We start from the raw sequence: 15,761 nt of genomic DNA, 5'->3' as shown, positions 1-15,761 counted from the left end.
GTGTGGTCAGAACACTTAGAAACAACTCAGACAGTTTCAAGCGGATGGTGCTTTCCATGCAGTTGTCCCTGAGCTCACTCACCACACTATACATTAGATCATTTGAGCTCACTCCTCCTTGAACTCACATGTTCAGTCTTCCCAGGCCTCCAGGCCCCTCATTTGTATGTCTTGGTTTTGCTTGGAATAGGTTAGTGCCAAATTTCCTAGGGAAATAAATCTGTGTGTGTTTGGCCCTAGTCAAGATGTGTGAGCCATGCCTCTAGAGTGTGGCTGCAGGGGTGGGATGGGTCATCAATGATGAGCCTACCCACACTCCATGCTTGAGAAGCTATTACAGAGGAGGCCAAGGCTCATGCTGACAGTCATGTATAGATATCCTGGCTTAGCAGAGCAGGATGGGTACTGACCCATCCTGTGGGAGCTCCCCATTGCCTGTCTGCAGAAAGTTGAGAAGGAAGGCAACATGGACTACAGCCAGTCTTTGACATGGGGGGTGAAGAAATTTGGGTGCATTTCATGCTCTTGGGTAAACATACTAAACCAAAAGTTAAAAGGTTTCAGAGGCTGGGATTCCTCGGGAGTTAGTAAAACTGAATTTCTTGTGCATTTCCTGCAAACACAAAGCTGTCCCACATTAATAATGTCTTGTTTATCTTTGACCAAGTTCTACGAAGGCTACGGACAGACTGAGTGCACTGCTGGTTGCTGCCTGAGCTTACCTGGAGACTGGACAGCAGGTATGGTTGGCAGGAGAGCCATTTCCAGAGTCTCCTCATTGGAGTTCAAGGGTGGGGTGCCTGGAAATAGGTTCCTCATTGATAGGTTCGTTAGACTCTTGCACAGCAGTGCATAACATGTCTCAAGGAATTAGGACTCAGGCAAATAGCCCTGCAGTTCTGTGAGCTGGGTAGAAAATGTCCCCTGTACCCAATGTGATTAGACTGTGATACATCCTAACAGAGACGTCTCAGAGAAGATGCTGCCTCCACAGACTTGCCAGTGATCAAACAGGGTCTCTTCATTTACTGGTGGTTTTAACCCCTAAGTAGGTACCACAGTTATACTGTGTGCTCTGCCAGTTGTTGGAATGCAAACTAGGAAGGGTGATGCATTTTAAGAGTCTCACAGACTCTTAATATTCTAATGTAGAAATTGTTCTCAATTCTCTGGCTGTGAAGGAATGTGGTGTTAGAAACTAAAGGTATAAAGATGCTTCCAGAGTGTCAACATTGATTCCTATCGAATTATAGGATAGAATTACTGCCAGTAGAAAATGCACACAAGCCCTTTGTCTCAAGCTAACAGGGAGGACAACATCCTAAGAGCCTCTGCAGTGCATACGGCTCTGTAGGAAGGATGAATTGTGGACACCATGTGAGTGTTCTCCTATCGATACTGTGGGGAGATGAGCTATAAATATTCCTTACATAACATGTGGACAGGGACAATATTAGGTAGAGAATGTAGGATATTCTGCACAGCAATGGATGAACTTCCCCAGCTTGTTTGGTGTATTATAATCTAGCAACATAGACCCCAGCATCTAGCACTGTCTCACAATGTAGTTCTGTAGGCACCAATTCTGACACTCTGAAAGTGTCTTTATACCTTTAGTTTTTAACACCATATTCCTTAACTGCCAGAGAATTTGGAACAACAATCTCTAATATTAGATTATTAAAACATAGGCAGTATTATCTATGAGACTCTTAAAATGCATCCTATTTTTGTTTTAGAAAAGATGCCCTTCCTAGTTTGCTTTCTGTTGCCATGATAAATCACCAGGATCAAAAGTAACTTAGGAAGGAAAGGGTTTATTTGCTTGAGTCATAATCCATCACTAAGGGAGGTCAAGGCAGGAGACAAAGCAGGAACCGAAGCAGAGGCCATAGAGGAATATTGCTGGCTTGCTATCCATGGCTTGTTCAGCTTGCTTTCTTATACAGCCCAGGACCACCTGCTCAGGGAGTGGCACTGCCCACAGTGGTCTGGGTCCTCCCTACCTCAATCATTAATCAAGAAAATGTCCCACAGAGTTGCCTACAGGCCAATGTTATGGATGCATCCTCTCAGTTGAGGTCCCTCTTCCTAGGTGACCTAGTTTGTGTCAAGTTGTCAAAAACACTAAGCAGCACACATCCAATCCCTAATACAAGAGAGTTAAATTGACTGTGGAAATGTCTTAATAGACCTAAGTGTAAAAACGTGCTCCTCTAAAAACAACGGCTGTGTCAGTCACAACCAAGGGATGCATCAGAGTGTCACCAAGGTGGACAGGGCTACCTGTGTTCTCTGAGAGTTTGAAATTGGGTGTGGTATTGCATGCCTGTACCAGCACTGGTGAGGTATAGGCAGGAGGATCAGAAAACCAAGGCCATCCTCAGCTATATAAGGAGTTGGATGCAAAAAAGTTTGTATATGGGTAGGTAGGGTCAATCCAGCCAGATCGTGGAATTGAGGCAACAGTTTTATTTAGAAGGCATGCCTCCAAGTATCTGGACCCACCTTCAAATCAGTGGCTGGGGTTGAAATTTGGAGATGTATTCAAAGCCTCAGAAATGGGAAAGGTTCTAAATAGACCTTGGGGTATTCTCACCTCTCTTCGAGAAGGAAGCCCTCTTAAATTACTTTACCAGGCTGCAATTGCAAAAGCCAGAAATTTATAACAGCTGTCACTATGAGGAGGCTTACTGGTTGTGACAATGCTTTGGACAGGGGCCATTATAGTGCACTTTGAAGTGATTCTCTGTTTTATATGTAGGCCATGTTGGTGCCCCCATGCCTTGTAATTATGTAAAGCTTGTTGATGTGGAAGAAATGAACTACATGGCTGCCAAGGGCGAGGGTGAGGTGAGTGAAAACCTGCCCGTCAATGATGAGTAGCATCTCCAGTAACAGCTGCTATTAGGAGCACAGTTCCGGAAAGTGCTCAATACGGCTGTTAAGCTTGAGTCTGTTGGGATCTTGGAGTCAAGTAGGTCAAAGTTACATTTCTGCTTGACCCCCTTGGGGTTGGGGCAGGACCCTTTAGTCCTTCCTTCTGAGGGACAGTTAGGGATTTGGGCCCAAGAGCATGTTACAGAAGCCCCAGTGGGATTTGTCTCCAGTCTGCTAATGGCCCTGCCTGTGCTGTTTGGAAAATCTAATTACACAAGTGATGTCATTCCATCTGAGGCTTGCATTACCCCTGTGGCTTGACTATCCTGGGGTCTGTAGCAAGTGAAATGGGGACACTGGAAATGGCTCCAAGGTCCTTCTGGGACTTTGGTAATTCGTTCTAGAGCATGGATCCAAAGGCTTCCAGATAAAGGTTGGAACACACATAACATGAATTCTTCGGAGAATCCCTAGTCAGTGTTAATAGACATCTCTTCTTAGGTGTGTGTGAAGGGGGCAAATGTGTTCAAAGGCTACTTGAAGGACCCAGCAAAAACAGCAGAAGCCCTGGATAAAGATGGCTGGTTACACACAGGAGACATTGGAAAATGGCTGCCAGTAAGTTGTCACCTGTCCTCTTTACAGACAGATTTGTCTAGCTGCAGAGAGGGATCCACCCCCCCCCCAACCCCAATCTCCCACTCTCCACCTCTGCTGCACAGCCTGTGGCTTTTGTACCTTCCCCTCTATTTGTTGAATGATGTACTATAGATCCTTTGTATCCTGCAGGAGACAGGCCTACATTCTCAGGGTACTTGATTAAAATCTTGATTTTTCACTGCAGCACAATGCCTTTTTTTTTTTTCTTCCTAAATCAGTTGATTGCTGCCTCCCATTTGACTTGGAAAAAAAAAAAAAAACATTGGGTTTTTACAACTTTGAGTCTGTACCTTGATTTGGGTGCTGGCTACCACCCCCACAGGTTTGTATATGGTGGCCATGCAAATTCAGCCTTTGTCTGCAGAGTGCTGTGGAAGGGTAAGGCTGTTCCCCTGGCTGTCAGGGAACACACCTCGTTTGGTGAGCAGGATATGTGTGTCCCCACTTCAGACAGGAGGCTAAGTGAAGTAGAGTGGTAAGTCTGCTGCTAAGTGGGGAAGTAGACATCACATCGGCTCTTGAATTCTCTCCACATGGATAAATAGCCTAGGCAATTTCAGATACCCTGTACTGTGACTGATGGTGGGAAAACCAACCTAGAACTCACCCGTTGTCCTTTCCTTTCTGATACAGAATGGCACCTTGAAGATCATTGACAGGAAAAAGCACATATTTAAACTAGCCCAGGGAGAGTACATAGCACCAGAAAAGATTGAAAATATCTACCTGCGAAGCGAAGCCTTGGCCCAAGTGTTTGTCCATGGAGAAAGCTTGCAGGTATGTTCTTTCTAGGTGAGAACCATTCATTGTTAAGTGTCCCGCGCTATGTTCTCGCCGTCAAGAATCACACAGGACACTCGGATCCTTCTGCAGGAAAGCTTTAATGCATCTTGAGAGAGGAGAGCATAAGCTTACCAGAGCGGAGACCCCGAGCCAAGAATCCCGTCCCCTAATAAAGGCTGGCAGCGGCCGCCTGGGACGTGTCACCCTATGAATGGCTTCAGCTCCTCAGGCCATATGAGCCACGGGATAGGCAGAGATCAAAGGAATGGAAAATCACCCAGCGCCTGCGAAATAATTTACATTCAGTGCCTGCAGGCACCATCATTGTAATGGAGAATGCAGGGAAGGCTCCCTACAGTTAAGCACTGCAAGATTACAGGGACTCTACAGGTGATTGACAGCCAGGCAGGTGGGACACGCCTACAATCCCAGTACTTGGGAGGGTGAGGGATTATGAGTTGGAGGCCAACCTGGACTACTACTTCTAGACACCTTGTTTCAGAAAATCAAAGTGGATAGGTGACTGACAGTTTGAATCTGTGCCATTGACCTTCATGTATGGTAGGCTGCTTTATCACCGATTTACTCTTGGGTTTTGCTCCACTGGTCTTTACTATCCCCAAAAGTTGTTTTCTCTTCAATTTTCATTTTAATTTTAACTCTAGTTAATTGCTCTTGTGTATCAATAGTAACTGGGTAAGGATACTAGGGGTTTGATAGTAAGTTTCCAACTTAACTATGAATGAAAATATTAATAGTTATGGAATATAACACAGTTTTCCATTTTTAAATATCATTTTATACGTATGAGTGCACATACATATGCACCACTTAGTGCCTTTGGAGGTCAGAAGGCATTGGATTACTCCCCTGGTGCTGGAGTTATGGGTTGTTGTAAGCCCCTTTGTAGGAGTTGGGAGCCAAACCTAGGTCCTCTGTAGGAGTAACAAGTGCTCATAACTTCATCTCTCCAGCCCCAAGTTTTAAAGTTTTGTTTTGAGATAGGGTTTCTCTTTATCATCCTGGCTCTCCTGGAACTCACTTTTAGACAGACTTGAACTCATAGAGATCCTCCTGCCTCAGCTTCCTGAGTGCTGGAGTTAAAGGTGTGCACCATCACCCCTGGCACATTTTACTTTTTTTTTTTTTCTATTTGTCTTTTACTGAAAATAGTGTTTTGATGAAAACAAACAAACAAAGAAAAAACTGGGTATGGTGGTACATGCCTTTAATCCCAGCACTTGGGAGGCAGAGGCAGGTGGGTCTCTGAGTACAAGGCTAACCTGGTCTACAGAGTGAATTCCAGGACAGCCAGGGCTACACAGAAAAACCCTGTCTCAAACAACAACAACAAAAACACAATAAAAGAAGAGATTTTTTTCATATAATATATTCTGATTACAGTTTCCCCTCCCCCAAATCCCCTAGATCCTCCCCACCTCTCCTCCCATCTAAATTCATACCTTTTCTATCTCTTGTTAGAAAACACATAAGCATCTAAACAATAATAATAAAATAAGATAAAACAAACTGGAATCGGACAAAACAAGCAAGCAAACAGGAAAAAAATGGTTTTAAAAAAGGTTCTGACAATATGTTATTAAAGAACCTCCAAAAATGTCACTGAGTTTTGTGGTGACCATCTACTGCTGGGCATGGGGCCTACCCTAAATATGGTTTGTTTCCCCAGGGAGATCCCTTGGAGAAAACTAGGTTTTCTTTTGTGGGTGGTTATCAATTAGAGGTAGCTTCTGGATTAAGGATGGGGGTGTGTGTCCACTTCTCTGTCAGTGCTGGGACCCTATCTGGTTTGGAACCATGCAGGCCCTATGCATGCTTCCAGTCTCTGAGTTCATATGTGTGCTGGTCCTTCTATGTCTAGAAGGCCTACTTTCCTTGGTGTACCTCATCCCCTCTGGCTCTTACATTCTTTCTGCCTCCTCTTCTGCAGGGTTCCCTGAACCCTAAGGGGAGAGATTTGATGGAGACCACCCATTTAGGACTGAGTGTTCCACAGTCTCTGATTCTCCATACATTGTTCAGCTGTAGGTCTCTGTGTTTGGTTTCCCATCTGCTGCAGGAGGAAACTTCTTTTATGATGGCTGAGCAAGGCACTGATCTATGAGTGTAGCAGAATGTCACCAGAGTCATTTTATTGCTGCATTCCTTTAATACAGTGATGGTATTTGAACCTGTGACCAGATAGGCCAGATAGGACCCAGGGGAAAGTTTTACATTTTTAAACTTACTACTAAGCCTTGCTTATTTATGATATTGTAAATATCTTTTTGAGAAAATTATGTTGTAAGTCAAGCATATTCACTGGTGAAAACCAAAATTAGCATTCTAATTATTTATAAAATTTCCAGAAGTAGCCGGGCAGTGGTGGTGCATGCCTTTAATCCCACCCAGCACTTGGAGGCAGAGCCAAGCGGATCTCTGTGAGTCCGAGACCAACCTGGTCTACAAGAGCTAGTTCCAGGACAGCCTCCAAAGCCACAGAGAAACCCTGTCTCGGAAAAAAAAAAATTTCCAGAAGTATACACAGTCGTGCATGGTGGTGCACACTTGTAGTCCTAGCATTTGGAAGGTAGAGATGAGAGAATCAATAGTATAAGGCCAGACTCAGCCATATAGCTAATTCAAAGGTAGCCTAGGCTACATGAGACTCTGGTCTCAAAAACAAGAAAATAAGCAAGTAAAAAAGTCTGTATCAAAGTAAATAAAAATTGCTTTGTTGTTAGATTCTGATTTCCAGTGACTGGCGGTGTCTGTATCTCATGGCTGGTAGTTCCTCACCTGGGCTCAGGTGGCCCTGGGAAGGGGTGTGGCAAGAATACATTCTGAGCCACAACCCATAATATTATCAGATAATCCCATAGGCCTGCAGTATAGAAAAATCAACTGGTAATGACTCACTTGTGTGTGTTGTAGGCATTTCTCATAGCTGTTGTGGTACCAGACGCGGAGAACCTGGGTTCCTGGGCCTCGAAGAGAGGGTTTCATGGCACCTTTGAGGAGCTGTGCAGAAACAAGGTAAGACTCTGAAGTGTCCCAGTGTCTTCTGCCTCACCACTCTATCCTCAGCATCTATAGGGATGAGAGAAAGTTACCTGGTTTTTCTTGCATTATTAGGATGTCCACAAGGCTATCCTGGAAGACATGGTGAAACTTGGGAAGGAAGCTGGCCTGAAGCCATTTGAACAGGTGACTTTGAGCCAAGTACAGGAGTTCAGTACAGAACAGAACCTGACTTGAAGATTTTTTAATGAATAGATTTTAGAGATTGAAGATCAGATCTAAAGAAATAGTAGAAATAGTTTGATGCAGAAGGGTTTTCTTTGTAAAGATTTTTATGTGTGTATGCATGCTCATGCATTCAGGTCCCCAAGAGGCCAAAGATGTCAGATCTGGGGCTGAAGTTATAGGTAGTCATTAGCTGCCCAGCTTGGGTTCTGAGAATTGAACCTGGGTCCTCTGGAAGAGCAGGAAGTGCTCTTAACTGCTGAGCCATCTCTCCAGTGATAGGGTTTTTCTTAGTATGCGACTGCTCTTTTCCCTGAGGTTAGCACACACTCCCAAATTCTGTCCTAATGGGGCCCATGTCCGCTGTTGAGACAGCACAATGAAATGAGAGGGTAGATGGGATGACTTAAGGGTCTTCATCCCCTTTGAGAACTTATTAGGCTATGTCTGAGTGTCTGCCCTCTTCTCCCCTCATTTTAACAGCCTTGTTTATTTGCAGGTCAAAGGCATTGCTATGCACACGGAATTATTTTCTATTGACAATGGCCTTCTGACTCCAACAATGAAGGCAAAAAGGCTAGAGCTACGGAACTATTTCAGGCCACAGATAGATGAACTGTATTCCACCATCAAGATTTAACGTGAGGAAGACTACTTGGAAGAAACGGCACACCTCCACAATCTCCTTGTACCAATGGCCTTCTCATTGGTAACTTTGCCTGCAGCAAGTGTAAGAAAGGAAATGGCCACGGACTTGTCCACAGGGTCTCACTGTAGGGATATTAGAGGGCACGGAACACTGCCTTACAGTCACTTGTGTTGCAGCCCATATACCTGGTGATACACAATTTCCAAAACGAGCCTTAAATATTGTCAAGGAGAACCCGTAAAAGTGCTAAGTTATTTAAAACTTCCTCAACCAATAAGGTGGGTGTGAAAACTCTGTCTTTCTAACTGAGGGTTAGGACTTCACTCTTTCTGGTATGTCTGCTACTTGCTGCACAGCCTGCAGCTGTCTGCTGCTCTGAAGAGTACAGTGCACTGGAGGGAAGCTGTCCCTTTAAGACTAAGAACAAGTGTCCAGGCTGAAGAAAGTCACGGTGGACCACAGATTTCTCTTTTTAAACCTTCCCCCCTGCACTTCTCCACCCCATATACAACACACGCACTCATACAACCCATCTGATATGTAAGGGTTCCAAATGGTCTCTGTTGTGCCTGCTGGGATACAAGGTTCCCAGTAAACTAAAGGACAGATCCTCCTCAGAACAATGTGAGTGCCCAGTCTCAGAAAAAAAAGAAAGAAAAGAAAACATGGTGGCTCCTGAGAGCCAGCAGCCTCCCGCTGGCTCACGTAGCAGGATGTTCTTAGACTCTTCTCCAGATCTGGTCCCTTCCCCCCCTTCCCAGGGGTTATGAGAAATCCTGCCTTAGACTCTGCATTGAAGATGGTATTACAGAGAATGACCTGGATAGGCCATACTCAACTGTGATGCCTCCACCCCTGTCCACTTGCTCCTTGTGGAACCAGCTCATGTCTTTGAGGGCCACTGGGCTCCAAACATGGTTTTTCTAGCAAATGATGATATGCTGATCAACTTGCTTTTTTTTCTTCCCAATTAAACTCAGGCAAAGCATGTCTTCAAAACTATTAAGGGAGTTGATAAATATGGGTACTTATTAAAATGGACAGTCGTAAGTAAATATAAAACTACCTGATTTCTGTGAGATGCATTTGACAAGCCAAAATTCTGGGATGTAGAAATCTGGGGGAAATCCTGGGATTAACTTCTCAAGGGATTTTTTTTCTTTTTCTTTTTTCTTTCTTTCTTTTTTCTTTTTTTTTTTTTTTGGCAAAGTTAATTTGGGAAAATAGCAGCATTTCACTCTACTGAGAGTCTTTGCCACATTTGACCTAGTCAAGCTGTTGTTTATACATTTGAAGCCACTGTTGTTAGCTGTGTGACAGTGCGTGCATTATTGAAGCACAACAGGGTTTGCACTAAAGAATCGTCATTGTAATAACACTATTTGGTAGCCTAACTTCATACTTGTATTCTTAATTGCACAAGAAGTCGATAATTTTCACAACGGGGTTTTGAATGTTTGCTTTCAGTGTTGGCTATTTCTATGTTTTATAAACCAAAACAGAATTTCCAAAAACAATGAAGGAAACCAAAATAAATATTTCTGCATTTCGAGTGAGTGGAGAATGTCTTTCAAGTGCAGTGTAATATTCGGGACAGACAGCCCATGGTGTGCACCCTGACTTTGGATGGCCCTCCTTCTGGGAACCCTCCCGTTGCTTTCTTCCCAACCCTGATGTCTTTCTTCAGCCCATTCAGTGACACTCTTACACTGCCCCCACCCCTCCACCAGCCTGGCTACAGTCCTCACATCCTGGGGGGAAGAACACCATGGTATAGAATCTATATGATAAATGTCAAGGGTCTCTGCCTTATTAGCTGCTTTGCTTGAAAGCAACAGTGTCAGGAAGCTGCTGTTGGTCTGCAGTGGTGGGCTTAATTCGACTATATTAGACTAATTCTTTTTCTGTAGGACTAGTTTAGAGGTCTCTTGTTTACAGCAACCTTTTTCTTTCCCTTTCCTGACCTGCTCTGTGTTAACAGGCGTTAACCTACTTCCAATTTCTTTAATTCCTCTACTGCCATTGTTGCCATGCCAATCTCTTCAAGTTTGTGTTTGTCTTTGTGAGGGTTGGGGAGGAGGGTGCTTTAGGAGGGGAGGAAGGAGAGAGAGCCAGAGCAAAAAAGTGCCTGTCTTATAGGGGTTTGAACCCAGGGCCTGATAGATGCTAGGCAAGTGCTTTGTCACTGAGCTATGTTCCTAGTACTCTCTTCTTTTTATGAGTTCTCATTAAATCACTCCAGGCTGGCCTTGAATTCACTGTGCAGCCAGTGGCTGGCTTGAACTCCTCCTGCTTCAGCCTCCTGAATAGCTGGGAATACAGGTTTGTGACATTAGGCCTAGTCTGTTCTTTCAGGTTTATGTGGTTATTGTTTTAAGTTTGTGTTCTTCCTCTAAAGCCAGATATATAAATATCTGACACAGCTTGCTTTATTCCATTTTCCGTTGCTATAACAAAGTATCAGAGATCCGGTAATTTGTAAAGAGTAAAGGTTATTTAGCTTACAGTTCTAGGGACTGGGAAGCCTGAGAGCATAGCAGCCACCATCTTAGCTTAATGTTTAAGTGTACAGTTGTGGGTTTAAAGACATTCCCATTCATGGACCCATCTGAACAGATGTCATCTAACTGATGGGGACACTGCAGAGTCCTGAGGTGGTGTAGGTAGGTATCATGTGGCAAAGGGGCCTATGAGGGGTGGCCAAGCTTGCTTTTATTAAATTATCTTATTAGTTTATATGTATGAGTGCTTTTGCCTACATAGATCACCATATGAGCACAGTGTTTGATGAGGCCAGAGGGGTGCTGAATCCCCTAGAACTGAAGTTATAGACTGTTGTTAGCCACCATATGGGTTCTGGGAATTGAACTCTGGTTCTCATAACATTTAGCAAGCTATCTGAGTCCTGCAAGCTTGCTTTTCTAACAGACCTACCTGTAAAAACTAGCAACTCGTTGCTATGCAAATGGGTTAACCCATTAGTGACAACAGAGCCAATCAACTCTCCTAATACATAGGGTGTTAGGAGTTACATTTCTAATGAATTCATGGCTCCTAGTCCAGACTGCCTTTCTTTTTTTTATAAATGCCATTTTGCCTCTGTCTTCCTCTCTTGCCCTGACTGAAGTGTAGGGTCTTGAGAGCAGGTATTGCTTTACTTACAGCACCAAACCTAGGACTTAAAAGTCCAACTAACAATCTAAGCAATAGTCGAGAGGCTACCTTAAAAACCCTTCTCTGAACCCACAGGAACAGTTGACCTGAACAAGGGAGAGCACATGGACCCCAGATGCTGTCGGGGAGGCCAGTATAAGACTGATCCAGATCCCTGAACATGGATGTCAATAAGGAGGCCTCTGCACTCCAGGGAGCCTCTGGTGGTGGATTAGTATTTTTCCCTGGTGCAAGAAGGGACTTTGAGAGCCCATCCCACGTGAAGGGTTACACTCTGGCCCTGGACACATGGGGAAGGGCCCAGGCCCAGCACAGGAAGATTTGGTGGACTTTGCAGAGCCCCCATTGAGGGCCCTACCCTGCCTGGGGAGTGGTGGGTGGATGGGGTGGGGGTAGGCTGGGGTGGGGGGGAAGGGTTAGGGGTGAGGGGAGGGAGAGGGCAGAAGGGACTTGAAACAAGCTTGTTCCCTAACTAGAACTAATAAATAAATTTTAAAAAAAAGTTTCAGATAAAAAAAAAAGCCCTTCGCTGATAATGAGATTGATGACTACCTTATATGCCATCCTAGAGCCATCAGCTAGAGCCTTCATCCAGTAGCTGATGGAAGCATGAGCAGACACCCACAGCTAAACACTGAGCTGAACTCTGGAATCCAGTTGCAGAGAGGAAGGAGTGATGAGCAAAGGGGTCAAGACCAGGCTGGAGAGAACCACAGAAACAGCTGTCCTGAACAAGGGGTTGCTCATGGAACCCAGACTGATAGCTGGGAAACCAGCATAGGACTGTTCCAGACCCCCTGAAAGAGGAAGTCAGTTTGGAGGGCTGGACAATCTATGGGGCCACTGGTAGTATTTACCCCTAGCACACAAATGAACTTTGGGAGCCCTCTTCCTCATAGAGGGACACTCTCTCAGCCTAGATACACTGGGGAGGGTCTAGGCCCTGCTCCAAATATGACACTTTGAAGATCCCCCAAGGGAGGCCCCACCCTCCCTGGAGAGCAGAAAGGGGTTGGTATGGGGGGTCGTGGGGAGCAGGGGAGGAGGGGAAGGAGAGGGAACTGAGATTGACATGTAAAAGAAGCTTGTTTCTAATTTAAATAAATAAATAAATAAATAAGCTAGTGAATATTTACCAAATAAGCCTTTGAAATTCAGAGCAAATGCTGTGAGGTTAACAAACAGGTTGTTGGGTTTGTCCTGTGCTCAGACAGCCTCCCCTCAACCTGTTTTAACTGGCCAGCTCCGAGGAGCCTTACATTCACATTCCTGTGGTGTCACTGACTGTCTTCCTTCCTGCAGAAATGTTTGTCTTGCAGAGTACAAACTTTGTGTCTGTTAGTCAATAGCTCCCATGCTTCCTTTCACCTCAGCTCCTAGAGACCACTGTCCTGCTTCCTCTCTGAACTCCGAGTGTATCCCCTGTAAGTGGCAGCAGGTAACACTGACCCTTTCATGACTGGCTTATTCCACTTAGCATGTGTCTTAGGGTTTCTATTGCTGAGAAGAGACACCGTGACCACAGCATCTCTTATAAAGAAAAACATTTAATTAGGTGTGGCTTACAGTTCAGAGGTTCAATTCATTGTCATCAAGGTAGGAAATGGAAGCATGCAGGCAGATGTGGTGCTGGAGAAGGAGCTGAGAATTCTACATCTTGAAACAGGAAGTGGGCTGAATGTCACAGTGAGCAAAGCTTGGGCAAAGGAGACCTTTGAGACCTTGTTTGAGTCCCTGCTTTCAACACTTCTTTGTGCGTACCTGGTAGTGGAATTGCTGGACAGAATGATAATTGTGTGTGTATCTATATTTATTTTGAACCAAAACAATGTTACCCACAGTGGCTGCACCATTTTACATTTCTATGAGCAGTATCATTTGTTTTTCATAATAGTCTGAGTGTGGTTTGGGTTTGCATTCCCTAGGTAGCCATGGATACTGAGCATCTCTGCTCCAAGGACATTTATATGGAGAAGTCAGTGAAAACCCTCTGCCTTTAAAACATTTGAGTTCATGAAGCTGGGGAGGAGTGCTGAAGTTAACAACACTTGTTGCTCTTATAGAGGACCCAGGTTCAGTGTCCAGCACTTGCATGGTGGCTCGCAACGGTCAGTAACTCCACTTTTGGGAGTTACTAATTCCACCTTGGCCTTTGGGAAACAGGTGCACATGTACTGTGCATACATTCACACAGGCAAACATGCATTGCATAGAATAAAAAGTATTTTTTAAAAAAAATTGGGTTCTTTGGGGTTTTCTTGTTATTGCACTGTGAGAGTTCTTTACATATTCAGGGTATTAGTCCCTGAGCATCACTTTTAATTCTTTTACTGTGCTCTGTTGAGGGTGGGCCCTAGCACAGCAGTGCTGGCTCTACCATGGTCTTTTTCCCCACAAACAAAGGATGTACCTCAGAAGCCCATTGGGCTTTGTCTCTTGTCTCTCTAGAAAGATGAGTGCCTTCAGGGTGTCTTGGCCCAACCATAAGGCAGTTCTTTCTTCCCTCCAGGCTCACTGCATATTAAATATCTTAGCAACTGCCAGGACAGCTGGTCTTGTAATAGGCACTGAGCCAGGGGCCAGGAGCCAGAAACTGAAGAGCATGTCTGCGGGGAAGGCCAGTCCAGCATGCAACCCTGCTGCCCTGGAAGCTCAGGCCAACCCCTCCCTCCAGGCCAGTCAGGACACACCCTCACTTAATCTCCAAACCCCCAATGGGGGGCAGTCTGTTTTTAAGGATAGCTGGTCTTTAGTAAATATTTTGACTTGCTTCCTACCTTTAGATCTGTACAGACTAATGACTAGATCATATCGTACAGAGTGTATTAGACTGTGTGGAGTGTTTTAGACTGTATGGAATGTAACCCAAGCCAGATTAGCTCATCTTTTTAGCCAGTTTCTGCTTTTATCCCCAGGTTACAGGTACAACTAAAGTGAAAATAATTAGAGCAGTGTCCCACTCTAGACAGAGCTAGCTAGCATTCTGGGCCCATAGACTGAACCTTAGAGAACAGGTTGCCTTGGGTTCTACATAATGGGTTTTCTGCATCATACATCAGCTAATGCTGCTTGAGTTTTATTCTGTTTTCATGATGACAAAAGTTATGTATGCACAATTTTGGTAACCCCCAATCCATTGGGAGCCAACAGCTTGATGGAAGCCACCATCATATGTGAGGGGGAAATATTCATGAAGCTGGGTCACAGATTACATGTCTCAGAACCCCCAGAAATCACCAATGAGCACACTTATTGGGAACCATAGGCCATCCTATACAGTGCTCTTTGTGTTCTTAGTTAATATCCTTAAAGCCCTAAGGCAAGTGACCAACTTGTAACCACTTATCTGCCATTGCCATGCTCCTGACTGGATCAGTTCTGTAGTGTTACACAGTCCTCCCTGCCAGCAAGATACTTCCATGGAGCTTCTTCAGAGAGGCAGGCAATGGATAAGGAAGCAAAGCAGTAATTCAGATGTGATAGACTAAGCAAAAATGGTTGTATTGGTCTGCCCTTTGATTTTCCATTTTCACAGTGGTTCTCAACCATCCTAATGCTGTGACTCTTTAATATAGTTCATTTTGTAGGGACCCCCAATCATAAAATTATTTGGTGGCTACTTCATAGCTTTATTTGCTACTGTTATGAAGTGTAAGTAAATGTGTTTTCTGATGGTCTTAGGAGACCCCTGCAAAAGGGTTGTTTGAGCCCCGCAAAGGGTTGAGAACCACAGGTTGAGAACTGTTGCATTATCAGAAGAGGTTTGTGTCAGGAGGTGACACTGGAGGTGATAACCTTGGTGGACAGGAAACAGCTTCCCATAGCTTCTGGGAAGGTTTCAAATAGAAGAAACAATGTGAAGGCCTTGGGGTGAGAGAGAAAGCCTGATTTGTTCAAGGAAGCAGAAGGGAGCCAGTGTGCCTTCAGCATCCTAAGCAACAAAGTATAACAGATTACCTGAGGTGATGCTGTGCAAATGGTCTTGATTGTGCTCTAGGTTCAGAAGGAAACCTAAAAACTAAAGAGCCATATTCCCTGAGGAACAGCTGGCTGTTCTAGCAATTGCTGCAGAGGAGTGAAAACAGAAGACTAAGAACCAGATAAGAACCAGGGAGTCAGCTGGGCCTGGTGGTGCACACCTTTAATCCCAGCACTCGAGACAGAGGCTAGAGGATCTCTGTGCGTTTGAGACCAGCCTAGTCTACAGAGTGGGTTCCAGGACAGCCAGGGCTGCACAGAGAAACCCTGTCTTGGAAAACCGAATCAAACAAAAGAACCACAGAGACTAAGGTGGCCGCTCAAACAAGCTGGTGTCAGTGTTGAGAGGATATTCGGATAATCAGAGCAGAGCATAGGTGCATGCAAGGTG

At 44.6% G+C, this 15,761-nt stretch overlaps 1 protein-coding gene across 5 annotated transcripts in view; it reads left to right on the top strand.

The window, feature by feature from the left end:
* Positions 1 to 9,770, top strand: part of Acsl1 (acyl-CoA synthetase long chain family member 1) — a 63,376-nt gene extending 53,606 nt beyond the window's left edge. For all 5 annotated transcript variants that reach the window (XM_027391099.2, XM_027391096.2, XM_027391098.2 and 2 more), the window contains exons 15-21: positions 668 to 740; positions 2,765 to 2,853; positions 3,382 to 3,498; positions 4,174 to 4,317; positions 7,258 to 7,359; positions 7,459 to 7,530; positions 8,069 to 9,770. In XM_027391099.2, the coding sequence (XP_027246900.1) occupies positions 668 to 740; positions 2,765 to 2,853; positions 3,382 to 3,498; positions 4,174 to 4,317; positions 7,258 to 7,359; positions 7,459 to 7,530; positions 8,069 to 8,209 (738 nt within the window). In that variant the 3' untranslated portion in view covers positions 8,210 to 9,770. The remainder of the gene's footprint in view (positions 1 to 667; positions 741 to 2,764; positions 2,854 to 3,381; positions 3,499 to 4,173; positions 4,318 to 7,257; positions 7,360 to 7,458; positions 7,531 to 8,068) is intronic.
* The last annotated feature ends 5,991 nt before the right edge of the window (positions 9,771 to 15,761 follow it).

Source organism: Cricetulus griseus (genome assembly GCF_003668045.3).
Source record: "Cricetulus griseus strain 17A/GY chromosome 1 unlocalized genomic scaffold, alternate assembly CriGri-PICRH-1.0 chr1_1, whole genome shotgun sequence".
Lineage (NCBI taxonomy): Eukaryota > Metazoa > Chordata > Mammalia > Rodentia > Cricetidae > Cricetulus > Cricetulus griseus.
Note: the sequence above shows the minus strand (reverse complement) of the source record. Positions and strands in the feature narration are given on the sequence as shown.